Source organism: Trichosurus vulpecula, chromosome 8, assembly GCF_011100635.1.
Source record: "Trichosurus vulpecula isolate mTriVul1 chromosome 8, mTriVul1.pri, whole genome shotgun sequence".
In the NCBI taxonomy this organism is placed as follows: Eukaryota; Metazoa; Chordata; class Mammalia; order Diprotodontia; family Phalangeridae; genus Trichosurus; species Trichosurus vulpecula.
In genome coordinates this window covers 31,370,495-31,398,421 of record NC_050580.1, presented here as the reverse complement: position 1 = coordinate 31,398,421, position 27,927 = coordinate 31,370,495, and the positions used below count along the sequence as shown (strand labels likewise).

General features: G+C 42.2%; 3 protein-coding genes across 10 annotated transcripts in view; 1 reads left to right on the top strand and 2 right to left on the bottom strand.

Moving 5' to 3' along the window:
- The window catches only part of RUFY2 (RUN and FYVE domain containing 2), a 59,834-nt gene extending 51,257 nt beyond the window's left edge, over nt 1-8,577 (top strand). For all 5 annotated transcript variants that reach the window (XM_036736780.1, XM_036736781.1, XM_036736782.1 and 2 more), the window contains 3 exons: nt 1,129-1,177; nt 5,528-5,605; nt 5,706-8,577. In XM_036736780.1, coding sequence (XP_036592675.1) covers nt 1,129-1,177; nt 5,528-5,605; nt 5,706-5,849 — 271 coding nt within the window. In that variant the 3' untranslated portion in view covers nt 5,850-8,577. The remainder of the gene's footprint in view (nt 1-1,128; nt 1,178-5,527; nt 5,606-5,705) is intronic.
- Nucleotides 8,578-9,793: 1,216 nt separating this feature from the next.
- On the bottom strand, nt 9,794-19,722 carry HNRNPH3 (heterogeneous nuclear ribonucleoprotein H3). 4 transcript variants are annotated; one of them, XM_036736786.1, is made up of 10 exons: nt 19,409-19,717; nt 14,908-15,045; nt 14,246-14,384; nt 13,524-13,708; nt 12,963-13,049; nt 12,416-12,531; nt 11,512-11,647; nt 10,498-10,593; nt 10,325-10,417; nt 9,794-10,203 (listed from the first exon to the last, which is right to left on the bottom strand). In XM_036736786.1, the coding sequence occupies exons 2-10, from the start codon at nt 15,020-15,022 to the stop codon at nt 10,127-10,129; spliced, it is 1,044 nt and encodes a 347-aa protein (XP_036592681.1). In that variant the 5' UTR covers nt 15,023-15,045; nt 19,409-19,717; the 3' UTR covers nt 9,794-10,126. The 4 variants fall into 4 exon arrangements, with proteins under 4 accessions (XP_036592681.1, XP_036592682.1, XP_036592683.1 ...); XM_036736787.1 differs by having other exon boundaries at nt 13,569-13,708; nt 19,409-19,692; XM_036736788.1 differs by lacking the exon at nt 14,246-14,384 and having other exon boundaries at nt 19,409-19,722.
- Nucleotides 19,723-25,072: 5,350 nt separating this feature from the next.
- On the bottom strand, nt 25,073-27,359 carry LOC118828958 (tRNA (uracil(54)-C(5))-methyltransferase homolog). The gene has a single exon (XM_036735872.1). It carries the CDS (start codon nt 27,239-27,241, stop codon nt 25,820-25,822), a length of 1,422 nt encoding a protein of 473 aa, XP_036591767.1. The 5' UTR covers nt 27,242-27,359; the 3' UTR covers nt 25,073-25,819.
- Between the last annotated feature and the right edge of the window lie 568 nt (nt 27,360-27,927).

The window sequence follows — 27,927 nt, the reverse complement described above, 5'->3', positions numbered from 1 at the left end:
GTGGAAGAAGGCGTCTGTGTGTCTTTGTGAATGACCTTAGGGGAGGCTGGGGGAGACACAAGAAGATTTGGAAAAGCCACTGGTAAGCGCGACAGGGATTTAGTTGAGGAAGTATGGAAGGATTGCCTGGCCATAATGAGGGCCCAGCTGAAATTATGTAACATAAACATGTAGTGGACCCTACTCAGCGTAGTTCTGTGATATTCTCCATCATCATTCAGCAACAAGTGAGGAGATGGAAGATCTTCTCTAGGATAAGGAGGCAGGGGGTTCTAGAGAAGAGCACATCTTAGGATTGGGCTTGTACACCAAGATGGGGGAGGGAAGAGAATGTCGCTCATGCAGGGGTAATGGTTCAGAAAGAATGAGGGATTGAGGTCATTGGAGGATGAAGAATGGGGCAGGGGGTCATGAGGCAGAGAGAGAGGTGGAATCAGATAAAGGAATTTTGCAGTTCGTGAACATGGAAGTGGTGGTGTGTGGGTGATGGTAAGATCCAGAGTCTGACCATCTCTTTGTATTGCTATGCTGGGGTGTAGATCATTGGAAATGGGTGACTTGAGGAATTGGGAGATAGGAGGGTATTGGAGGGAGCATCGGTGTGTAAGTCCAAGTCCCCTAGTCTGAATGCAGGATTTGGAGAGGCAAGAAAGGCCAGCAACCAAAATCCTTATCAGGGATATCGTAGAAAGGGTTTTTGTACTTCCAAAGGTTAAACAGATCACCTCTGAGGCTTCTTCCAATTCTGAAATTCTGATAACCTGGAAGAAGTAAAGAAGGATGGTGACTGGTACAGTGAAGGGACCAGAAATTCTGCCTTGGGACAGTCTGTTCACCCTGTAGAAGATAAACGTAGTAGAGGCAGCGAGAAACATTTTATAGTTTACGAATTGCGATACATAAATTCTTTTTGATTCTCGCAGCGTCCTACCTGGGGGTTGGAGGGCCTCATTTCCCATCCTACTTCTGACCAGAACCACCAGGGTGAGCTGGGACAAGTCACGGAACCTCCCTGGGTCTTCTTCTCTTCCTCTAAAATGAGATGATCTAGATGCCCAGTCACTTTCTAGGGTATTATTGTCATTAAGCATCTGAAGCCAATGTTGGCCTCTTTCTATTCTCTTTTAGATCAAAACTTAAAATAGAAGATATAAAAGAAGCCAACAAGGCATTACAGGTCAGTAGAAATCTCTTCCCTTTAGATACAGATGTGGATTAACATTGAGTGCATAAAATATGAAGCCCAGGTACATAAAGAAAAAATATTCATGAAAGGACAACACTTCAGATTGAATGCCATGACCAGTGTTGGCTCCGTGTGAATGAGGTTGCATTCCCTTTCTTCCTCTAGAGTGTGAACTGTAGGTGTACTCTTATGTCTGTCATGGTCACTGTGTGAAGACAGCTATGCTCGAGTGGGTTTTTTTTTTCACATTAAGGAAGGTTAGTGTGGATGTTGGACACTGGGAAATGATTACAGCATAAAGAATAAAGAGAATCGGTGAAACATTTGAAACAAAACAACTCCCTCTGTCCATTTAAGTTAAGAATCTACCAGTGCTTAAGATGAGAAAGTATCAGTTCTCAGGAGCTTGTTTCCTACAATTATAATGATCCTGCAGATCAGCCAGTGAGAGGGTTGGGCCCACAGAACTTCCATCTGTGCTGGAAAGCTGGGAGGGGAAGGAGGGAACAACCATCATGGCAGTGACAATCTTTTTTAAAGGAGGCAATCATTTTTTACAAGAAGAAAAGGAGCAGCCAAGTGGTGCAGTGGATGGAGCACCAGCCCTGGAGTCAGGAGGATCTGAGTTCCAATCCGGCCTCAGACACTTAGGAGCTGTTTGACCCTGGGCAAGTCACTTCACCTCGACTGCCTCCAAAAAAAAATTAAGGAGAAAAATATAAAAAGATTGTGGGTTTTTTTTAAAGGTTTTTTAAATTTACATGTAAGCAGTCCTAGAGGCAGCACAGCCTTCACAGAGGCACCTAACTCCCTGTCACAAAACCTTTATCTGGCTCAGTTCTTTCCCATTTGTGTGCAGATAACTCAGGGCAGTGACTGGATACAGCATGGGGCCTAGAGTCAGGAAGACTCATCTTCTTGAATTCAAACCTGGCCTCATGCTTACTAGCTGTGTGACCCTGGGCAAGTCACTTCAGCCTGTTTGCCTCAGTTTCCTCATCTGTAGAATGAGCTGGAGAAGGAAATAGCAAACCACTCCAGTAGCTTTGCCAAGAAAACCCCAAATGGGGTCAGGAAGAATCAGATATGACTGAAAATGACTGAACAACAACAAAAACTCTCAGTTGCAAAGTATTTTGCTGCCTATGGAACAGTCAAAGACAAAAGTGAATATAGAAAGTACTGCTGCATTCTCTTTCTCACTCTCTTCCCCTCTACACCCCATCATGGTCTTGTTCAAAGAATGCATTTTCTACCCTCACATTTTTTTCCCAGAGGATACATAATGGTTCTCTGCCTGGGGATGCTTCCATCTGATGTAAAAGTCTCCAGAATGCTGGCAGTTAGTCCAGATAGCTCCAGGATCCCTCCTGGATAGTCTTGGAAGCGGCTTGGAAAAGGAGGAGTTAGTCCCAGCTTTGGGATTGGGTTGGGGTTTGTGAAGGATTAGAGGAGTTAGCAGTGATTGGGGTATTTGGATCTGACTGGCTATGACCTGACAAAGGCCCCGAAAATGTGGATGGAGAGAGGCACCCTACGCTGTCCACACTGAGACAGCAAGAGAAGGCTGTTTATGTCGCACTGACTTTGCAGCCTCTGGCTTTTCTCTGCTTTCCTTGGTCATGTTTTCTTCATTGGCAGTGAGAGATTCCAGTGCACAGATGCTGTTTTCCAACTCTGGGACTTTGTGGCGTTCATGAAACCTCCTTCTATTCAATGGTGAAGTGTACTGTTGACATCCCTAAGGATCTGCATGCCAGTCCTGAATTGTGTGGTGGCACCACCATTGACAGGATGCTGTCCTGGCCTCTGTCCCCCTTCCAGCAGATGTGGAGGAGCAGGCAGGACTATGAGGAATTGAGGCCCTCCAGGGTCCACCAAATGCTGCCTTTTATTTTTTTGGAGGCAGTCATTAAGTGAGTTGCTGGCATCATACAGCTAGTAAGGTTGAGCTCAGGTCCTCCTGACCTCACGGCTGGTGATCCGTCACACTGTGACACCTAGCTGCCCCTCCACCAAATGCTTCTAAATGGACTGTTTGGTTTTTTTTGTTTTTGTCAGAAGGTGTCAGGTGTTCACATCAGCCTCAGTATTCCACCTCTGTACCACCCTCGGTCCTTCCGATTGAAGGGTGGAGCCAAAACCTCTTGAGGAGGGAATCTGGCTCAGAACGTCTCACTTTTCATTTGGCTGCACTACTTGGGACTTGCTTGACTTCTCCATCAGGCCCCATGTTGGTGACCTTCCCCACCCCAGCCTCGCTGCCTCTTCACAGCTTGTCTCCTTGAGGACAGGGACTGGCCTTTTTGTATCTGTATCCTTAGGGCCTATTATTAGCGTGGCGCCGGGCACACAGATGCTTACCAACGGAATGGTTATTGATGGATGATTACTGCCCCCAAAGGAAGTGAGAGAAATGAGTTTTTCTGTAGGTGTGCTCACCTAAGTAGTCTAAGCTGGTTGGAGGATAACATCCCCAAAGGCTCACAGTGTCCCTAGGGCCCTGATTGTCCAATCCTAAAAATCATTCCAGATACCATATAATGTCAGTGTTATAGGGCATTATGTGCCTGGGTGAAGGCTGCCTGGCCCTACAAAAGGGGGAAGGTAGGAAGATTGCTTACATGTAAATTTTATTATCCTTAAAAAACCACATGACTTTTTTGGATATTACTCCTTAATTAAAAAAAAATTGTCATTGTCATATTGGTCCCCTCCTTTTCCTCCTAACTTTCTACCATAGATGTGAGTGAAGGCTTTTTACAGTCTCCCAGGGAAGCTCAGGGAGATTGGTCCCAGTCCTCAGGGGGAATGAGGAGCCGTACCTATACACTGTCTTAAGTTCAGATAAAAACAAATACCAAGTAAACAAAACGTTGCCTTGCGTTTGCTTCTCAGCATCTTTGTTGTATCTGCATAGTAGGATGTAAATTCCTCCAGGACAAGACCTGCTTCATTTTTGTCCTTGTACGTCCAGCTCTAGTATAGTGCCTGGCATGTAACAGACCCTTAGTAATTGTTTGTTGGATTGATGTCATATATTTAAAATAAATGGAGTTAGGGAGACTCGTCTTCCTGAGTTCAAATATGGCCTCAGATACTTACTAGCTTATTGAGCAAGTAACTTCACCCTGTTTGCCTCAGTTTCCTCATCTGTAAAATGAGCTGGAGAAGGAAATGGCAAACCCCTTTAGTATCTCTGCCAAGAAAACCCCAGATGGGGTCACAAAGAATCAGACATGACTGAAGCAAATGAACAACCGAAACCACAGCCAGATGCTGGAGATGGAGAAATAAAAAAGTCCCTTTACTCCAGGAACTGACATTTTACTGGTGAAAACATGCACACAAATAAGTAAATATACAATATATAAACAATACAAAGCAATTTCAAAGCATGGGGAAGGTCAAGTGGGAAATCAGGAAAGGACTAAAGGGAGGTAGAGATTTCAAGAGGCATTGGTGAGGGAGAGAGCCTTCCAGGCATAGGGGACAGCCTAGGCAAAAAAGCATGGAAGTGGGAAAAGTTGTGATGGGTGGGGATCATTGGGCCAATTTAGCTGGAACAGAAAGTGCATTTGAAGTAAGTTAAAACAGGTCGACTTTGCCCTGTATGAGACAAAGCTAACAGCTGTCCCAAACCTGGGCCTGGGGAAGTAGTAGGCCCCTTCACCAAGTGGAAGCTGAACACTGGTCACAGAGGTCGTGAAAGAGGAAGGCCTACTCCGATTTGCTGGATCGGAGGGACTGCCGATTCCCTTCCAGCCCAAGTGTTTTTAGTCATTTGCTATTTCTACCCATCATCAATTACATCCTTGAACATTTATGGTGCCAGACTATTGGCCCACTAGACTGTCAGCTCTGTAAGGGCAGGGATTGTTGTTTATCCTTTCTATAGGCACCTGATAAATGCTTGTCTTGACTTCACTGCACTGGGTTAGTTTTGTTGTGTGGGTCAATACAGAAAGGTAAGAGGGAATATTTTCCTTAGCTCTAATAGGTTGTTTCCTTAGTCTGGAAACCCAAGACACCGTTCCTCCCCAGGTGTGCATAGACAGTTTCTCCAAACCAGCTAGTTCCTTATTTTAATGGTTAATATCTGAGGCCTCCTACCTACCTGCTTTATGGGTTGGATAACATACCTTTTTGAGGGCTGTTTTTTCCCCAATTCATCCAACATCTAAGCACCCACTAAAATGGTTCAAGATCAATAGTCCCCGCCTTTACAACCTTCAGGTCTACATGTACATGGATGCAAGATCACTAATCAACATGAATGTGTCATATAAGCTTCTAAAGGTTTCAAAGGATGGTGGTGACTCTCCTTTCTTCTCCCTCTAGGGTCAGGTTTGGCTGAAAGATGAAGAAGCCACACACTGTAAATTATGTGAAACAGAATTCTCACTTTCTAAAAGAAAGGTAAACTAGGAGGGGAAAATTATATTCTGATAAACGGAGAGGAGAGGGACCAAGTCTTGATTTGGGGTTTCTAAATTTTTTTTTCCTGTTTTTTTAAAAGCATCATTGTAGAAATTGTGGGGAAATTTTTTGTAATGCCTGCTCTGACAACGAACTGCCTTTGCCTTCATCACCGAAGCCTGTTCGAGTCTGTGATTCCTGTCATGCTTTGCTGATTCAGAGATGCTCATCAAACGTGGCCTAAGACTTGTAAAGTACATCCTGCCTGGGCTGGTTCAGAATGTGCATATTAGACATATGCCTGTTTAAGCTGTCTTCATCAGTTTCAGAAACTTCTGGCTCATCCTTGATATGCTTCATGTGTACATGCTCACAGACCAAAAGTTGTGCCCTATTAACTCAAACACTACAGAAATCCTGATGTAGATTTTATACTTTTTATTTCCAGTACTTTTAATTTCTGAGTAAAATGCCTTTGTAAAATACCTTGTAACTATCCTTGCAAACAGCAAATTTTCAACAGACTAGGCACATTTCCTTTAATGTTTATTTAACAGTGAACATAACTAGACATAATTCATAATGAGCTGATAGGGTAACAAATTTAATAACCAAGAAAATGGAGGTCTTTTAAAGGCCACATAGATATACACAGTAACAAGATTTTTGCCTTATCTCAGACCTTTCCAAAATACTGGGCTTGTTATATTCTGCCTGATTCAAAAGAGTTGCTACTTTTTGATGGTGCCTGCAATTCTTTTTAAATGCACTTTATAAGCTTCATAGTTCTCAGAAAAATACTGTGCATAAGAAAAAAAATCAATTTTACAAGCGTTTCTATTTTACAAACCAATTATACCAAGAGCTGGTATATATTTTTTTCATCACAACACGTACAGGTTGTGAACAATTGTGAGTTATGGTTATAATAGCATATTGGGGCAATTACTCATGTTTACTTGCCAACTTCTCATTCTTCCAAAACATATTTAGTTTCAAGTTTTCTTCTACCTACCTTTTAATAGTAGCTGCTACTGCCAACAGAAGCTTTTTTGTCCATGGGGAGGGATTGTTGCACTAGATCTGTTGGAAGTTAACACACCCAGTTTCACTTTTTTTTTTTTAAACTTCCCTCCCTTGGACTTGGGGGCAGTTCTTTCCCCAGCCAAGTGTCAGGTCTGCAGTTTTCTATCTTTGACTTGCCAGTCACCCCTACCTTTTTATGTGAACATAACAAAGTTCCAATTTAAGTCATTATCAAAGGAGGGCAATGCTAGGGGAATCTGAATTGCAACTAACTTTGCCACTGATGGCTGTGAAACTCAGTTGCCACTTCCGTAAACAACATGAGGATTGCCCAGATTGACATAGAACCAAAATTCTCCCGAGCACCATTTCTCCTTTCCCCTGTTGGGGTGTTTAGGGGGTTAATTTATACAAGTATTGAGGTAAACCCTAAAAATGTGTTTAGCAGTATTATGTTAAATACGCTTTAGGTATTTTTAATACCAATACAACTATTGTAATCATTGAGTATGAAGCAGACTGTTTATCATGAAGCTTATGCTTGAACCATTTCAGGTCAAAATACTTTAAGTTGGAAATGGAGTATATACACTAATCCATTTGTACTTTAAGCATGAAAGAAACATTCAGAATCATTTAAATTGCCGCATTTAAGAGAGGATTAATCAGTATTTCTAAGGATGGTTTTAAATTATCTTAATAAAATTATGTAAGAAATGGGAAAGTTTTCTAATTTAACCATCTTTTTCTTAAATATATAGAACTCTACTCCAAAACTTCCTTTTACATTCCTATTACACTTATGCAGCTTAGTTCACTAGAGCTGACCTAGTATTGTGTAAGGTTTGCAGAGCACTTTACATTTCCACTTGCTATGACTTTACTATGGATTGCAATGAATTTACTTTAACATTATTGGGAACACTTGAGAAATAGCGTGAACCCAAAAGACCAATTCACTTTGGAAGTCCTGCAGTAGACAAAGCTTTTTCTACTTTTTTTAACCTGAAATGGCAGCTGAGGAGATACTCAATTACCATGAAAAAAGTCCCACATCTAGTCTAATCCCAAAGGACATTTTTAATGAAGTGCTTTGAGGAGTTCAGTAACATTTCAAAATGTTACACAGTAAGTTGCTTCAGGTTCAGCAAGTGAACCTTCAATTGTCTTGTTATGGTTGTCACATTGTGACATGCTGTAATTTGCCAAACTTTGACAGAATTTTTGGTATCTTCCAACGGAATTGCTAAAGTATTCATCTATTCATGTTTACATACTAAAGTTCATAAATCAGGCAACTAATTCTTAGCTCTTCGTTATTGCATGTATCATTCTGACCCAGTTATACATTTTGGTTTTATATACATTTGTATTGTGCTTTAAAAATATTCTCCCTTGATGTGAAAATGAACAAAATACAAGATGATATATTTTAGGTAAATTGCTTGGTCTTCCCTCACTAGATAAATTCATTGCTGTGGCAAACACCACAAATGTCACACTAATGTTGTCACAAAGACAAGTAATCTTTGAATCTACAATTGTTCTAACTTTATAGTGTTTTTTAATGTGACTTTTTTTGGTAAACGTAAATAAAGATAATACAAATAGTTTGCTCTAATGAAACCTTTACTGTCACTGGGTATTAGGGAACCTTTGTAACATTTTATATCAAAAAAAGTTTTAAGATGAAATAGCATATAGGTGAAGCAGCAGTTTTGGGGTTCAGGTTTAAAGTCAAGCAGTTCATGTCTTGAAAAAACCATAATCATTAATGTATACAATTTCTACTTGTTTATTATATAAAAGTTTCTTCACCAGAATAGTCCCCAAGGGTTTTTATCTGTGCAAGTAAAATAGCTTTTCTTTGACAAGGTAAACTGCATTTAATTGTAATTTAGATGTTGGGAAACTTCTCAGTAGCTGTGAGAAGCTGGGATTCACCACGCCCCACCCCCTTGCCCCAGTGGCATATGAGCTACCTTGTAACACACTTGGTATTGTTCCAGTTTTGTACAAATTGAAGAAAAAGCTGAATTTTATTATCTATTCTTCATCTCTAAATTTAAGGTTTAATATATCAGTGGCTTCTCTTCAATTTTTGTGTAAAGTATGTACTAACGTAACCCATATTTATGAGTCAGTAAGTGACACAAACATCCTTGTAGAACAGACTGCAACATCATTATCTCCCACATTGACATTTATTACATAAATATAACATTACTAGCAAAACAGGTGACAAAATTCAATAATTGAGTTCACAGTTGACAGTATAGGGTAAAATTTGAGAAGTTATCAAATTTGGGGGAAAAAAATCCACATTGACTAAAGGGAACAAAGGTAAAAAAGCACCTTTTTTTTTAACCACATATTCACAAAGGTGTTTTTTAACATCTCGGACATGTCAGATGCAAAAACAAAACTTAATTCAAGACTTGTTTTGTTTTCATCAACACCACGACATGAATTAACCTTAACATTTGTTTCCTTTTGAGAAATATTTTGCACAGGAAAATTTAACTGCAAGTTTGCTTTCAGCAAAGGGCAGGAATCAGGATAAATCACACAAAGGAAGGTGACACCCCAGGAAAAATGCCTGTGCGGTGACACTTATTGTTTCACTTGGGATTTCCACCCATCAAGTAGCACACTCTTCTTGATCTACCATTTTTCTAACTCTTCTAAATATGTTGGATACGACTTGGGTAGTTAAATGTTAAGTAAATTACACATTAATTATAAGTTCAGTTGTCTTATAAGGGACAAGATGTGAAATCTGTACTAGAACAAGATTGCTTTTTGTTTTCCTGGTACCTGGGAGATTAAAATTCATCTATAATACATTTTTTTCTTAAAAAGTCCAAACACCACCAATTACATTAGGAATATTACAAGATGGCTGTGCTTGATTGACAATACTGGGAAAAGAAATCAAGACACTGACAACTAGTTTTGTCTTCCTGCTCCCTGATATCACCTCAAATTGAAGTATTTGGAATTTTCTGTCTTCCAAGAAAACCAAGGAAAGGAAAACCAAGAGGAAACCAAGGCGAAAAGTTCAAAAGTATAAACTAATTAATTAGCCTTTTAAAAAAAAGTACTAGTTCATCGTTCTAAGACATTATGTTTATGGGGAACTAAATGTTCAAAGAAAGAGAGTACATTACAACCACCTTTTTATTAAAACCAGTAGTAAATAAGACATCAACCAAAATCTTATGTATGCAGTACATCCTTAGGAGTAACTAGTATAAAAAGTATCAACATCAGTGGTTTGAATATAAAAATTTATTTAAGTCAAAGTATGCAACAAATAAAACCTACAGTAACAGATTTTCCCATCACAATCTGTTGCTTGCCAAATAATATTTCGAAAACACATTCCTTCAGTCATTATAAAGTTCTTAAAATACAAAAGAAATTAAATCTGTAAGAAAGTCTAGTAGACCGATGCTGTGGTTTGCCAGGATGTGTTGTAGAAGGGTTAACTCTTTAGTACATCCCGCGCCATCCACCTCCACTCATACCTCCTTGCCCATAGTATCCTCCACTGCCTCCACCTCCTCGACCTTAAAAATAAGATGGGAATGGAGGTACAGAAACATTAGACTATGGAAACTATTTGTTTAATGTAATGTGTTAAAAAAAAAAACAACTTTTAACAGTGGGAACAACCAAAGACTGACTTACCATAACCTCCCAAACCATCAGGAGTACCATAGCCTCCACTGTAACTGCTACCCATTCCCATTCTTCCAACAGATCCATAACCTCCTTGATTATCTGAAAAAAGATGATTTAGTAAAGTATTTGAGAGCAAGTTTCTACATTTAAAATTTCACTTAATTTAAAACACCACTTACCCATTCCATCTCTGCCGTAACCTCCCATTCCAGAAGCTCCCATTCCAGAGCCTCCTCCAGCAACAGAATTCAGGAACAGTTCAATGTATCTATGTTCTTTTAATAAAAGGCAGGAAGGAAAATAAATGTTTTAGTTTTAGCCAAGCCACTTAAATGAGCCTCATTTGCTTCTCTGTGAAAGGAGAAAGTGTGACTAGGTAGCATGTGAATGGTTATCCTTTCCAGCTCTTAACATTTCCATTACCAAGCCCCAAAACTGGCCAAATTAACATCAGGAAAGAAGGATCCTTATATCACAGAAACAACCCCTAAATCCATTTATCGCCTGAAAAGCCACAGGTCATTGCATAAAGAAAAGTAACAGTAACAATGCTGCTTGGAAAGGTGTGTATTATGGTCATCTCTGACCCTGGAGTCCCAACAATTTGATATGTACTGAACCAGAACAGAAAATTGGAAAAACTTAAGTGACTAACTTAAAAAGAGTTGATGGTGGGTTATAGTCCAACAAAGTAAAATCTCTAAGAAAACTCTTTCCCAAATACCCTGCACTCTTTTCAAAGGTCTTCACTAAAATAATGCAGTTGAAGATAAGCAACAAAGTGAAGAGCACCAACTAACATTAAGAAGATTAATTATAACTGTTCTCCAAAGCATTTGTGAAATTTGATGACTGACAGTAATCTTGTATTGAGGGATGCAGTTCCTAAAACACTAAAATTCTAGACTTCTACATGTGCCCAAGGATGTTTTTTGTTTTTTAATTGAACATTACAGCCTAAGTTCCTCCCAAATGTATGTAGTAAAATTCTGGTATTCTGCCAACCACATTTTCAAGCTTTGCCAGTATAATATTACCACCTTACTACCTTTCAAGTTTTAGTGTACTTCCTAAATCATACTGATATACTGAAAATTAGGGATCCATGTCAAGAAATGTTGGGTAAGTCTACTATGCTGAAAACTTAACACACCCCACCAAAGCTACTGTAGTAGTCCATGGACAACACTTACGCATGTTATTTTTATCTTTAGACATGGCAGCTAAAGCATCTTCGTGCGTCACAAATTCCACATCTGCTTCTCCTGTTGCTCTGCCATCTGCTCCGATGTCAATATGAACTCGAATTGGGTTTAGTGGTGAGAAAAACTAAAACAAAACCAAATTTCAAAAAACAATGAAGTACTTTCAATAAGCTTAAAATAAGTATCTTGCTTTTAAATTGCAACAATAAATTTTAGTACAAGTCCAGAGGGGAAAAAAGAATCCATGCACATGACCTACATTGTGACAAAACTTGGAACTCAATGACGTGTTTAACTACTTGCATTTGAAATTTCCCCATTAGTACCAATATGTATTGTCTTTCCCTACTTTCAAGCCTAGTTTAATTACATTATTTCTCTTACTGTTTTAAACTTCATTAATAAAATGAAGATAATCCTTGAAATTTAGGAAATATATCAAGAAACTGATTTTTTCATATGTTATCAGCTATTTCTTCACTGTCAAACCTCTTGCCACTTAGACTGACCTGCACATACCACGTTAATTCACAGCAGCCTAGGTAATCTAAGTCTGAATTAAAACGCTATTTTCACTTAAATTGTTCCTTTGTTCTACAAGCCCCTGAAGTTTGTATCAAGAGAGACTTCTTGTTTGTATTTATACTTTTCCTTTTGTAGCCTCACATTACATTTTGTTTAGTATGCACATAATGAACACTCAAAATTTTTTTTAAACACTCAGAATTTTGACTATACGTGTTTGAAGAGACAAAGCAATTTAAAAAAAAGCAAAAACCCCTTCACTGATATTCACATTTTTAAGTTGGGGTATAAAGATCTAAAAAATGACATAAAGAACCTCAATTTAGGAAACTGTATAGCAAAGAAGTATTTTCCCACAAACACTTACATTAGCAATATCATTTTCAGTTGCCCGAAAAGGCAACCCTCTCATGTGAACAAAATGGCCACCGTGAAAACCTGAACTTGCATCACCAGCACCACCATATCCATGTCCTCCCATGCCTAGAAAAAGACAAATTTCTAAAGGAATACCAACAATTACACAAGTAAAGCAGTTACCACTCCTTAATTACACATATATACACAGACACATATTTCTTCCTTTACAAAATTTTCAGTTCCCCTAATCAGATTCTAAATCATTTTTGCCATGATCATATTTTTGGCAGTTTGGTGAACCTATTACACTCCTCAGAATGTTTTTAAACATAAAATACAATAGATTACAAAGGAAATCTATCATGCTAAAATGGTTATCAATTAAAAAACGCCAACATATTTAAAGACTAGTGAAGAACCCCTACAAATACTTTATTTTATCCATTTAAGGATAAAGGAATACACATCCCTTAATATAATTTATGTTTACTAAATGTGTGATACTAATATGCACCCATTTAAAAATAAAAGGGCCACCTAACGTTGATTTTTACCTCGGCCATCTCTCATTCTGTCATCAAATCCATCATTTCCGTAGCCATAATTGTTATAGCCACCATAATCATCAAAACCACCATAACCTGTACAATTTAAAGAGATATAAATGAATATACTTCCAAGGATGATGAATTTTACAATATAGTTTACAAAAACTTACTTTGTAGTAACTGTCCGAGTAACCTCTCGGTAATTAGAAGTTTGCAATCCCCACTTAGTGCTCACGAAATAGGGATGTTTCAACACTAGGTGGAAATTCAAATTCTCCAACAGGTTAAATTCAGACATGTAAATTAAATTTCATCCTGGCCCCACACAGGAGGTGTCAAAATCTGCAAATGTATCTTCATTTTAGCTTCTTTATTTTATTTTTAATCATCTTGGTGCCAACACTGGTATCAAGTCCCACAGCTGGCCATGGGAATCCATCTTTTCATGAATGGATTTTCAATTTAGTAGGTACTGAAGTTACTGCCATTTCTGTATTTCTTGACAAAATGTCAGGAATATTATTAAGAAAATGACAACAGAACCTTTTGTTCATTAGATACACATACCACCATCATATCCATCACCTCCTCGCCGCATTCTGTCATACATACTTCCACGCCCAGCTCCATAATAACCCCCTCTTCCTCCTAATGGTCTATCATATGGTCCAGGTCGCTGTCCCAGCAATCTTCTCGGTGGGTCATAAAATCCTTTGATTTCACTTCTGCTACTTTTGAAGATCTCAATATACCTACACAAAAAAGATTTTTTAAGGTACAGGTTTCAGCATAAAAGTATTTGTAGGTAAGATATTGGGCAAAATTCAGTTACAGTTGTTTCTATAACTAGATGCATAACCCAATTTAAAATGCCTAGATATACCACAACTTAAATGTTTTTTTTTCACCTACAAGCCTCAAAATAATTCTTAAGTGTACAAAGTTTACATGAAAAAATTAGTCATTTGAAAACAAACCATAAAATGTAAATATTTTAAATTTAAAACTTGTTTCCTTTAGTACAAATTAGGTATTTTAAAGAAAACTGGGTGATGATATAGTAGTATTATCACAGAACACCCTATGTATAATGGAAACAATCTGATTTTAATTTAGCAAACTAACAGCATTAATTCCCACCCAAATCTGTATTTTCAAGTTAAACTTAGGATAATTATAAATTCTTTAAACTAACCCAGAAAATGTTATTGTCCCCCCCATATAAGCATTAGTGACCCACAACCCCCAAAAATAAAAATTTAACACCATCCCAAACTCTCCATCCCCACCTGTGCCCTATTCTTTCCTTGTGTTTCCCCAGAGCATTTTCTGCTATCTCCTTTGAAGCAAACTGCACGAAGGCCTCCCCTGTGCTTCTCCCCTGGTAGTCCATCGTCAATGTTATCCCATTTGGCACGATTTCCAACCCTTTAACCCAAGGACAAATAACCCCATCAAGGGGAACAGTGTTAAAGGCTGAAACATTCCCAACTGAATCAAATACTTAAAACAAGACTAAAGAAAACAAACAAAAAAAACTTAGTTTCCCCATAACCCAATATTATAAACTGAAGAGCTTTCAAATATTATGGGTTTAATAATTTTTTTTTCTACCAGTGTGTTTTAAAAAAATTACACACAGTTAACCCCACCTACATTACATGAAAAACCCATGGCTACTAATCAAATTATTATGCTCCACACTCTAATTCATGGTTCATTTCAACACACAAAATTACCCTCAACTAATTTGCTAGATATTAGGTCTCATAAATTCTATATATTCTGTATTGAAATATTAACTGGAGCATATTTCATACTTTAATACACAAATTAAAATATAGTTTCAAAATTAGAATTTTCCCACAGAAATGGGTAAATTAAAAACTTATAATGCAATACAAATATAAAAATTCAATTACTGCTAAACTTAGACTAATACTAGAGGTACCTGTAAAGAACTGAACTATTTCCTCTTTGCTGCAACCAAATGGGAGTCCGCGAAGTCGTACTGTTCCATCACTAGCTGCATCATTTGGACCATTATGTTTCATAACCCAATCCATCTCAAAACCGTTTGATTTAAATACTATAAGGAAAAAAAAAAGATATAAAAGTGTCAAAATATACTTCTGCCACAAGCTCTTAAAAAAAATCCCAAAACTCATCTGTGTACCCAATCACTACTGCTGATTAATGAAGAAGATTCCAACAGTAAAATCCTGTCATAATTGGAAGTTCATCACACTAACTTAAGAGTAACATACCTACGATAGGACAAAGGAGGATGGGTATTCAATCTCCTTCACTCCATTAGTTATTACCATTCCCATCCTCTCCAGGGAAAATTCACAAATGGGAGTGTAAAACTGAAAATAAAATTCTCAAGTACTGAATATGGTAATGTTTTTTTACATATAAGCTTTAGCTCACAGCCTTCTATTATCCATTATTATGACCATGGTCTTCCCACCAAAACAAATTTTGCCTCTCTCAATTTATTCATTTCTCTTAATCGGACAGGACAAAAGAAATGACTTTGTATTACAAGTGTCTTTTCTACTTATATATCCCCTTCCTCCAATCTATTACTATTATATGGCTGGGTGCATTCTATTACATAAATCCATTTTTAAAAGCCTATTTTCTTCACATTGCCCACACTACCCAAACTTGCAGGTGTAGGAATCACATTTCCAAATGTATAAATAACAAATCCTGAAAGTAATGAAGACCAGTCTAGAGCACTGATGATCACAAGATGAAATTCAGAAAAAGGTGAAGTAATCCCAAACACCTGAAAACTAAAACTGAAGAGTGGTTAGTGGCATTGATAAAAATATTACTGCCTTTCCACACTTTCCTAGCCCCTTCCAAAAAACAGGATGTTATATTAGAATGTAATGCAACTTCTGGGGCCCATAATGAAAATTTCTGCCTCAATGAGACTATTGTAAGCAATTCTAATATCAGTTAAAAAAATATAAAAGATTACAAATGACAATTTTCGAAACATTAAAAACATGAATATTTCTTTCTCTGCAAACACCCAAGAAAAAAGATCCAACGTTCTACAAAGAAACCAGTTCAGAAGCTGATGGAGACAGTACATAGTAACCAGATACAAAGCAATTTCCTTCACTCCCTACTTTGCTTTTTGTTATAGGGCAGATTTGGCCTTACCCCAGCCTTTAAACCCCACCTACCCCAACTTACTTAGCAATTTCAGGCTGAGTTATGAATTTTCATAGTTGATACTTAAAGTCTCCTAGCTATAGAAACTTTACACATTGCTAATTTTACTATCCAACCATAGAAATCCTACTCACCTAAACATTACAAACTTTTCTACTCACTTGCTATGTTTAGGAACACTTAGATTATATTATCAAACATTTATAATACCACAATATTTAATAGTATCATTCAAATGACATTAACACATAAAAACAGGGAATTCACAGGCTTTCTGTAAAAAGGACCTCTAACATAGGCCTCATAGTTGGGAAATACACAGTTTAAAGTCGAAATCATCAGCTAGCTCAGGTGTCAAACTCAAATACTAACTGACCACTAAACCATAAATAAAGATCCTGCAGATGACACTGTCTTAAAAAGAAAACCACATAGTAACATAATTTGTTTTGTTGCATTTTTACTTATTTTGTTCAATATGTTCCAATTACAATTTAATCTGGTTCAGGCCACCCTAGGGAGAAAGTGTTGCAAATCCCAAATCTGATCTAGTTCAATCTCCTCAATTCAGGGAAGCTAAATGATTTGCTCAAGGTAACCAAAATAACAATTAGGAGAAGTAAATTTGAACCCAGATGCCCTCAGATTTTAAATTTAGTGCTTGTCCACTGTAGAAATAACTCTCTCAAAAAAAAAAAGAATTCTCTGCAGCAGTTGGAAAAAAAGTGCTAGAGAATACAGAAACAAAGCCAATTCCTTCTCCAAAATCCAACATTTCCTCCCCTCATTATATGCTCCATGTTGATTTTTAAAACTTTTCTTAGAGTTGGAGATCACAAATCAGAGCCAAGTAATTGATTATAGACTTATTTATGAGTCCTCTAGCATTCCTTTTTGTTTAAATTTTTCTTCAAGCTGGTGTCTCAGAATAATGTAAGACAGAAGAACTAAACAAAGGTAAAAAGTTAAGGCCAAAGAGATGTGGCTCAAGAATTATCTTTAAAGCCAGTTTAGATGATTTCATTTCCTGGGAGGGAAGTGTGGGGAGGAAGGGTGTTTGGTCACTAAATAATATCTGAATCCCAACAAAGCTTGAGACTGGTCCAAAGAAATAGCAAAGAAAACAGAATCATGATACTTTCCTAGGAACACAAACGTAAACTAAGAGAGATTTTTAAAATCCCACTTAAGCTACCACTTATGGGGAAAAAGAGCTTAATAAAAGCAGAGGAGGTACAAAAAGTTCCAAAACTCTCAGTGCCAGTCTCCTGTATATGCAGTTACTCCGCCTGCGTGCGTGTGTGCGCGTGTGAGTCAGAGAGTGAGAGAGATAACCAGAGTACCTGTACACTAAAATACCTAGATTGCTGATTTTCAGCACAAACAAGTTTACACAAATTTTTCAATAAAGACCAGTCAGGAATCAAGTATGGAACAAAAAACAAACAAACCAGGCAAAATAAGTCTTTGCCTGAATATTTCGTGGTAGATTCCCTTGGACAGCAAAAAACTGTTTTGATGATTGGGATTCTAGTTGCAAATTGAGATTCAGTACAAACAAAACTGGAAAAGCTAAGTCTATTATTCCAACTTCATTCATGTGACTTGGCAGGCACACTTCTACTTTATATTTAAGATTACTATCTGTAATTTTCTGACTGGAATACTTGAGAACATCAAATGTCAGAAATGTAGGAAAATTTTAAAATTCAAGAGGCCATAAACACCTTAAAAATAAACATTGTTGCTTTTTTGGAGGAAATGGTCACATTATGTTTGTTTTTTTTTTTAAGGTAAACACTCTAGTATTGTCCCAGGCACCCACAACCTTATAGAAAAGGATTATTCCACCACCTAGCATGTGCTGTTGGGGCTAATTTACTTACAGATTTGACAAGGTTATCCACACAAGGTAGTTAAACTAAGAAGCACACAGTTTAGCTGTCCAGTAGACAGTACTGACTGCTAATTTCAACCTGCTCTCCAACTCCACCAGTTGTATGCATTTTTATTATTAAAATAACCAGTCCTGAGACTTTAAAGCAATGCTGCAAGTTCATCAAGGAAATTTCCACAACTAATGGAAATAGCAATTAGATGACCACTGGGTTGAGATTAGAGAGATAATCCTTTTTTAAAAGGAAACTGACATATAAAGTATGGGATTTATTAAGTCATAATCATCAGCTCGGATAGACTGCTTTCCTTTCCCATTCAGGAGCATTTTGCTTTTAAAAGCAAAGTTCTTGTTTAAATATTTTTCATTACAATTTGACACAAACATTAAACACCTTCCATACTGAAAATATAGGAAGTGGGCATGCACTGGAACTAAAAAAATTCTTAGACATTAATTTTCTGGATGGCACATTTTGTTTTCTCACAAGCCCTTCTTTTGTAATTGCTTTTGCCAACTGTATTGATCCCCTTTTTCCCCAATAAAAAAGCAGAAATCGTCTGACTGGGCTGACCTCCAGAATGCTTTTCTACTGGGAAGGCTGGCTTTTTCCTAAGCCAAAAAATAAATCACCGAGCTAGCTTGGGGGAGGCCATGCTGACTTTCAAACATAACTTGTCACTATGTTAACTCTTAAAAGTTACGCTTTTCGCACAAACATCCTAAAAGTGTTCCCAGAGAGCTTCGCGTCCGTTAAGCCTTTCTCTCGGCCCGGCCGGGCGCTCGGAAAAGTGCACGATCCACAGTTGCGGCCCCGGTTCCGCACCGCCCCCGCCCCCACAAAGCGCTCCCGCCCCCCCTACTACCCCCAAAGTCGCTTTAAGTGGCGGGGGGGACAGGGGAAGGCGAGGCCTCCGGGATCCGGGGGGCGGGGGCCGGTGATTACAAAGGAGGCCGCCTCCTTTGTCCCGCGCCGAGGCGCTCCCTCCGCGGTCCGGCCGGGGCCCCGGCGGCGGCCGGCGGGGCCTGGAAGCCACGGGGGGAGAGCGAGGCCCGTTCCGGTTCTCCACGGAGAACGCCCAGCTCCGGCCGCCGGGCAGAGTTCAGCCCGGGCGGGATGCAGCCGCCGCGGGGCCCGAGGCGACGGAGAGCGGAGGGGCGGGCCAAGCCGGGCAGGGCCCAGGCGCGCCAACGCGCTCAAGATGGCGGCGGAGAGGCCTCCGTCCGCCGCGGGCCCCGCTCCGTGGCCCGGCGCGCCCGCCGCCCTCCAGGCCCCCCTCCCTCCCATCCGTTCTTCTCCCGCTCTGGCAATTCACACCCCGCCCTCCCCAGCCCGGCCCGGCCGCCCGCCCCGCTGTACCTCAGACACCCGGGCTGGCGGGCTCCGGCGGTGGGAGGCGCGAGGTCAGGGAAGGCCGCTAGTCTCGCGCTGCGTGCACCCTCCACAAACGGCTCCTTCAACCGTCTCCCGGCGGCGGCTCCGGCGGCGACTGAGAAAAGCTGCGCAGCTGAGCCTACAGCGGCGGGGGGAGGAAGACGAGTAGGGGGCTGGGGAAGCGGCACCAACGAAACCCCCCACCCCCCTAAGGCGTCCGGGCGGCTCTCGCGGGAACTCGGGGCTCAGGCTCACGAGGCAGGGCGCGCGGGACAGGGCCGGCCTGGTGCGCGTGCGTCGTCAGTTGAGGCGCGGAGTGCGGAGCAGGAGCAGGTGGGCGTGGCTTCTGCCGCTCGCTCCCGTTCTGCTTCGACCCCGCGCCAGCCCGGGACGAAACAGCTCGGTCCCCGGAGCGGCCGCCCTTCTTCGGCTTGGTGGAGCGTTGGCGGGGGCCGTCTTCCTCCCGCCCTCCGCCGCCGGTCCGCGCCGAGGGCCAACCTTGGGGGCGGGGGGCCGGAAGAGGGGCCTTGCAGTGAGGCCCAGAGAGTGGAAGGCGAGGGGCCCGGGCCAGGTTCCTCCAGTCGGGGTTTGAGCTCCAGGGCTCCCCAGCCGACCCGAGGAGAGGAGGGGTCTGGCCCCAGCTTGGGGAGGGTCTTGGCATGGACCCAGGCCGTGTCCACACAGAAGGTGGCATTGCACCCCCAAGGCTCAGGGTCTCCACCTGTCGGGGCCGGGGCAGCGGGGATACCCTCTTGTGTCCCTGTACCCCAAAGTGCCCGTTAGCGGCATTAAGAGAGGAAGAACACAGATGTCATAGATGGGGCCAAAATGCTGCCTGAGTGGCACGATGCTATCTAAGGGAAGCCCGTAAAGAACTAAGCAGGTGTGAACCACAAACAGGACACCCAGGGATCAGAAATGCCGAGCAAGGGACGCCCAAGCAGAATGGGTCTTTTCCCATGGAAAAACCTTAAAGAAACAAAAAGGCTGAGGTGCATCCACCGTGCCAGTGCACTGTGTAGGAATGCCAAGGAGCTGGCCCTTGCCTGTGGAGCCGGTACAGAAAGAGGGGAAGTGAGACTGGTGTCTGCATCCTACACAGGCAGTCAGTGAATATTTGCTGAAAGAAATAAGTTTGAACATCTGCTCTTTTTTCTTAGTTGTGTAATGAAAATAACACGCTGCTTGCCAGTGGATAGTATTCGTCAAAGGCTTTGAGTTCTCGACATTGTTTCACGGGTTCTACACAATATTCCTTTTGTAACACGACAGCATGAAAAGATTGGATCAGAAGACTGCGGCACTAAGTAGAGGAAAGCCACATCCTTTTTTCTAATGCATCTTTCCGTCACATATTTTCTTTTACCTGTTGGATCATGTAACTCTATCCTGGCATCAAAGATTGCTGATGTCTATGGGATTGTTCCCAGATCTCTGGAATTGTTTCCATACAGATAGATGCAGCATTGAGGCCTACCAGCTGCTTACAGGATCTTTTCTCTTTGTTTCTCCTAACATCTCTATGGTACCCTTGTATTAGCATAGAGATGAGAAAGGCCCTGGAGGGGATCTTGTTAGAGGCCTGAAGAAGGGAGAAAAGAAGGGCTTGAGAGGCACCCACACTACCACCCAGAGGAGGAAGGAAGAAAGACATCAAGGAGATCTTGCCAGAAGAAAGTACCATAGCAGGAAGAAAATTCGATGTATTCGTGTGGCAAATGCAGTGTAAGGATAAAAGAGGGAGAAGACTGACAGATACATACTATTTGCATGATTCCAGCTTTTTCTCTAATATTGACAAACTGCTTTTTAAAACGATACTGAATCCAATTAAATGAATGTCATCTTCAAGACAGGAATGTAATAATTTGTGTAATTACACCTTTTTGTTAAAGAGGGAAGACTGTGTTAGTTTGGGGTGGAAATATGCAAAAAAAGAGGGCACCAATAAAACATTTAAAATAGAATAAAGTTGGGAAGGGGGACACACAAACAGCAACACTGTTAAATTGAACATACACAATCTGCACTAAACAGGAATTCACCGAATCATATACAATCCTCTTTTTTGTTCTATGTTTATTTAAAATGTGTTAATTGGGTCCAAGGTAAAAAAAAATTAAATACTAAAATCTGAAGTGCAAGCCCTCAACACCTCATACCTGGACTATTGCAATTGCTGCTGGGGGCGGGGCAGGGCGGGGGGGGGGGGGGGGGGGGGGGGGGGGGGGCGCGGGAAAGCGGGAGCGGCCCTGGTCCTGCCTGTCTCAAGTTTCTTCCCACTCCAATCTATCCTCTATTCATAGAACAACAGAGGTCCAACCATGTAATCCTCGACTCATAAACTTCAGTGTCTTCCTATTGCCTCCAGGAACAAATGCAAAATGCGCTCTTTGACATTCAAAGCCTTTCATAACCTAGCTCCCTCCTTCCTTTGCAGGCTTCTTACACTATACTTGTTAATGTGTACTCTTCGACCCAGGGACACTGGCCTCCTGGCAGTTTAACAAACAACATGGTCCCTCTCTTAACTCCAGGCATTTTCTCTGACTAGTCCCCAGGCCTGGAATGCTCTCCCTCCTCCACTATGATTGCTGACTTCCTCTAATTCCCAACTAAAATCCCACCTTCTACTGCAGGGTTGTCCAACCTTAGGTTTTTATTGAAACAATAGACAATATATTTTGATTTGCCATTTTAGTGAGAGCTCTGCGGTAAATTTCTATGCTTGTAGATGGGGCATAAATCGCACTTAGGGCTGTGGCCACCTGCCGCATTTTGGACAACCCTGTTCTACTGTTCCCCAACCCCTTTTAGTTCCAGTGCCTTCCCTCAGTTGATTATTTCCTATCTATCCTACATATAGCTTGTTTTTGTATACATTTGTTTGCATGTCATCTCCCTCATTAGATTATAAATTCCTTCCTTGAGAGCAGGGACTGTCTTTCACCTCTTTTTGCATGCCTGACAATTAGCACAGTGCCTGGCACAAAGAGTAACCACTATATAAATGTTAGCTGTTATTATCCTGGACACAATAAGAAGCCACTGAATATTTCTGATCAGGAGAGGGATATGGTGAGATTTATGATTTAGAAAAAGTATTGGCAGCTGAGGAGGATGGATTAGCAAAGGTTGAGATTAGATGCAGAGACCAATTAGTAGGAGATTGCTGTAGTCCAGACAAGAGGTCCTGAAATAATGGAGTCATCCTATAGATGGAAGAAAGATTTAAGAGATAGGGAACTGAAGGGATGTAGATGGTGAGGGAGAAGGAAGTGTTCTAACAACTCAGAAGTAGTGAACAACTAACCCTAGCCATGCTGTTGGAGTGTAGGAACTGTTTTACACTCTCTTATTCCCACAGAATTGTACACATTGCCCTCCAACTCTGACAAAGGGACCAGGAGCAGGATACCCACTCTCTGTGCTGACTTTCAGGCGGCAAAACCAAAACAAATTCACTCTTCAGCCTCCAGACTTCGAAGACTTCATTTTCCTTCAGAATATGACTACACCAAGAAAGAATAAGATAATAAGCATTCTTGGTGATTTCACCATAATGTGAATAAAATTAGGAGCTCTTTTCTATACAGTAAATTTTGATTTGGAGGAGAATCTGAAGGAAGAGGTTACCTGAGTGGGTGAAGAAAATGGATGTTAAAAGAGCCAAGAAAATCAGAGGCAGGAGGTTCCGAAAAGAGACTTATTGCCATATATACATTTTCTTCCTTAGGCTGAGCCCTGCTTAATCTAGCTCCTCAAAGTTAAATACAATATAATTTTGATCAAAGATTGTTATTAACCTATATTGTTTTAGATAAATATGTACCAGACTATCAATATGAAGCCAGTCTCCAATATACTCTATTTCAACTTTAGTTTGCCTTACCTCTTGGAGCAAAATTAGATGACAGTGCTATTCCTGGTCATGCCAGGACTTCCTCCGTGCCAACAATACTCACCACAGGCATCTTTTGAAATCTTTCTCTTTCTCTCAGCTCAGAATCTAGCTCCTCAAAGTCTAATTCCCTCAGGTGAAATATTCTCCCTCCTTCAGCTATGAAAGTCTTTGGATCTCTTACCACTTTCTATTTTGTTTGTCTGCATTCATCAATGACTATAAAGTACCTAAATATTAGAAAATTAACGGGGACTGCAATGTAAACTCCTTGAGAGGGCACTGTGGGTATAAATTGTTATATTTATCTCTCTAGTGCCTTGCAACTTCGTAATTGCATCATTTTAGGAACTTCCTAAATATTTTACTGAAATCTCTCCACATCAAATACAATTTTAAAGTTGAATTTTATGGAAGTTTCCTCTCAAGTAATTAAAAATAGAGCCTGTGCATTTTTTTTTTGTAGGGGGGAAGGCAGGGCAACTGGGGCTAAGTGACTTGCCCAAGGTCATACAGCTAGTAAACGTGCCAAGTGTCTAAGGTTGGATTTGAACTCAGGTACTCCTGACTCCAGGGCTGATGATCTACTCACTGCGCCACCTAGCTGCCCCAAGCCTGTGCATTTTTGAAGCATGAATGAAATACTGCATTTAACTGGTTTTACTGCAGATAACCTTTTAAAAACGACCACATCCAGGGTTAAGCTCTCCATTGCTGAGTTACATCTGAGGTCTCTACGGAAGCATCTTTAGTGACTTCCAGGTCTTGCAAATGAGCTTATTAAAATGAACAAATGACTTGCAACAGGAAAAGTAATTTAAAATCTAGTGGGACAGAGAATGGTTAATATGGAAACTCTATGAAAAGTTCAAATTCTTAAAGTCAACTTTTAACATTTCTATAGAGAAACATAGTACCTATATATTTTCTATAGAAATATAGTATTCTAACATTTCTATTTCACATATATATGTATATATGTATATATATGACATATCTTTCCTTGAAAATTTTTTTGAGCCCCCAAGCATCAGTGGTCTTCACTCACTCTAGTAAAAGCACTTGGTTCTCACACTAGTGATGCACGAAAGAATAGAAAAAGAAATCTAAAGCTATCATCTTGCTTCATTATCTTCTAATCATTCAGATCCCTGTTACCTCTCACTTGGACTACAACTTCCTCATTGGTCACCCTACCTCAAGTATCTTTCCACTTCAGTCTTCCATGTGTGAAGAGGCTATTTGTAAAGTACAGGTCTGACCAGCCAAGAAGTTCCCCTGAGCCCCTATTATCAATAGCACAATGCTTGGCATATTGTAAGTACCTAAAAAAATGCTTTTCCAAAAATTCATTCTAGGACAAAACAAATTCCCATTTGGCCTTCCGATCTAGTTCTAGATGACCTCTCTAGGATTAATATAGGTGATTCTCCTTCACACATTCTATGATCCAGCAAAACCGGCCTCCTTGTGTTCCCCGTCTTCAATCTCCATGCCTCTGCAAAGGGTGTCCCCCCCCCCCTTAAAGGCCAAGCTTCTTTCAAAGCTGGGCTCAAGTACCACCTCATACATGAACCCTGTCATCATCCCCCGAACTCTTAGTGTCCTTTCCCCACAGAAATTACCTTGTACACATCTTGCATTTCCTAATGTGTTCACACGGTTGTCCCCATAGCATGTAAGGTACTTTGGATTGTTCTGCGCAGCACACGGCAGATACTCAAAGCTTGTTGACTGAGGATAAGGAATGCTATGGAAACAATATAATTTTTATTTAGGACAAACAATAAAGTAACAGAACTTAATCGTGGCCAGTGTTCTTTGTGAGTACTGCCTCATTTCATTTCCCCCTCTCAAAAAAGTTCAGATATTGAACATGTCCGTGGCTTCAGCTCAGCGCTACTTAGTAAGAGGTAGCTAGGTGGTGCTGGGCCTAAAGTCCTGAAGACTTCTCTTCCTGAGTTCAAATCCAGCCTCAAACACTAGCTGTGTGATCCTGAGCAAGTCACTTCACCCTGTTTGCCTCAGTTCCTCAACTGTAAAATGACCTGGAGAAGGAAAAGGCAAACCATAGGGTAGAGTTGGAAGCAACTGAACAAGAGAACAACATAGGAAGTTTAGGCTATTTTCTATAGCCAAGAGTAAGGGAATGAAAACTTCAGTGAAGGCAGCTCCAGCACCTTGGCTCAGGCATGGTCCTGCCAGCAGCCACAGCTCTATAGCTGCTAAGCTGTCTCCTTCTCTGGCAAAGCTTGACTTGGAATCTAACAGCAGTTTGCCCAACAGCCCCAAACTCTTGCTGCCACCACTCTCTGGTTCCCAGAACCCACCACAGCAGTCTCAACTGTGGTTAGAACAGAACCTGATCCATGTTTAGCTTCTGCAAGCATGGTCAGTCCAGGGCCTGCCACACCAGGCACAATCTTAACACTCAGTCCTTGAAGGAGAGAGCCTGCTGAGTCCTGACATCGAGGGGGCTTGAGGAGATCAGTCAGTCACCTGGTGAAGAGAAGCACCAACTCATAGTGTACGGTGTGTGGAAACATGTCCACAGGCACAGCTTGTCTCAAGACAAAAGGCTCGCCCAAGAGATCCTTGCCAGGGTCTGGGGGGCAGCACAACTCAAGGAAGTTTCTTTTGGCCTTCCCACTGGGGTAGCAGGAAACAAAAATCAGCGTCCTGATGGCTCTGCAATTGCGAATAGCCTGGACCACTTGGTTGTTCAGTCCAGTCCGGGATGGGTCCACCATGGCCACTAGGGACTGACCAGTCTCCTGTGACTTTAAAAGCTGTGGCACTATATTTTCCACCTGGTCGGCATGGAATTCCCAATTGGTGATTCCATTGAAAGCCGCAGTCCATCTGGCGTCCTCCACCGCCTGCCCCACCAGCCCAGTGCTCAGGACCTGGGCTGTGCGCTGAGCCAGGGAGAGGCTGGTGGCCCCAGTTCCTTGACTAAGGTCAAGGAGAAGAGTATTGGGGTCCACCCCGCTCAGCTCTCCCACCACCCCGTAGAGAACCTCAACAGCAGCAGAATTAATCTGGAAAAAGGCACCTGGAGAGATGCGGAATTTCAGGCCCGGAAGGTCTTCGAAGATGTGCGGCTCCCCAGCCAGGAGTTGGTAGTTGGGCTGCTGCTGGCCGCACTGGACATTCTCCTGGAAATAAAGGGAGCTCAAGTCACAATCGGCACCGGGGCCCTGGGTGAAGAACTCCTTCAGCTGCTGCTTGTGAGGCCGGAGCTCGTCGGGCGGCAGCTGCTGCGGGTGGAAGGCAATGATGGCCATGGTGTGGCCGCGGCCAGTGCTGCGGACCGTGAGGTCGTGCCAGTGTCCGCAGCCGTGCGGCTCCAGGTAGGGCTCGAGCGGGCTCTGCTCCAGGAAGACCTGATAGCAGCGGGCCACGCGCTGGTGCCGTTCGGGAATGTGCTTCAGGTGCCCGGGCTGCACGCACACCAGCTGCTGCTCCCGGCGAGAGCCCAGCACGTAGCCCACGGTCCGGGGCCGACCGTCGGGGCCCTGGCGGATGGCGAAGTTGCACTTGTTTCGGTAGCCGTCGATGACCGGGGATGGCCGGAAGGGCTGCAGGCGCGAGCGCAGGGCCCCAGCCTCGGCGTCCGAGCTCCCGAGAGAGCGCAGGCGAGCCTCGAGGCGCTCTAGGAGGTCGCTCAGCGCCTCCGCCTTCACCCGGAGCTGCTGCTCGTAGTCCAGGCGCCACAGCGGCGTCACCAAGTCCGCGAGCCGCTCGGGCCACGAGCCCGGCTCCGGACCCCAGTCCTCCGCCACCGGCGCCGGCGCGAGCGCAGCCGCCTTCTCCGGGCACGCGGCGCCCAGCCAGGCCCGCGGGGCGCTCCAGGGAGGAGGCCGACCGCCCGACAGCAGCACAGCCCGAGGCAAGTAGGGGCGGAGGCGCCTCATGGCCCGGGCGCTACGGCGCACTCAACAGGGAAAGGCACCGGGGCCAGCGGGGCCGGCAAGACTGGCTCAAGAGTGGCGGCGTGCCGGGAAGTCACTTCCTCCAGGCTGCGTCTCTCACCTCAAGTCCAGTCGCTGGCTCTCTCCGCGGCAATCCGAACCTCCCTAGAGCTCTCTTCACCAATCAGAGTCCAGCTTCTGACAGCTGCGCTCTCTGGGAAATCAAGGTTTCTGCCTTCTGCAATCTAGCGCTAGGGTTTCATACCTCATTGGTTCATGGGAAATGTAGTCTTTTCTCCTTCTGGCCGCATGGAGTTCTTCGTTGCATTGGGTTCCCTGCCTCCTTCTCCTTCTCCCAAAGGAAAAGACGAAAGGGAGCGCGCCGGAGTAAAGGCAAGGGCAGTCTTGTCCCACCTTGTCTTCCTGTTGTCCACGGAGAGACATATCAGGGAAGCCTCTCAGAAAGTTTGTAGTGGCGCCTTATATTGCACTTAACAAAGCGCAGCCCTTGGCACCTGGTGAGCGATTTATCAGTGCCTGTTACGGAAATTCCTCGCTTTGGTCTCGGGTCAGTGGTTCAAAGCAAACCCCCCAGAGCATGAGCTGTAGGCAAGAAATGGGGACTGTACGGAAGACCCGCCTCCTATGGCAAGTCCATGGCCAGGGGAAGGTCGGAGCCACGCCCCCGG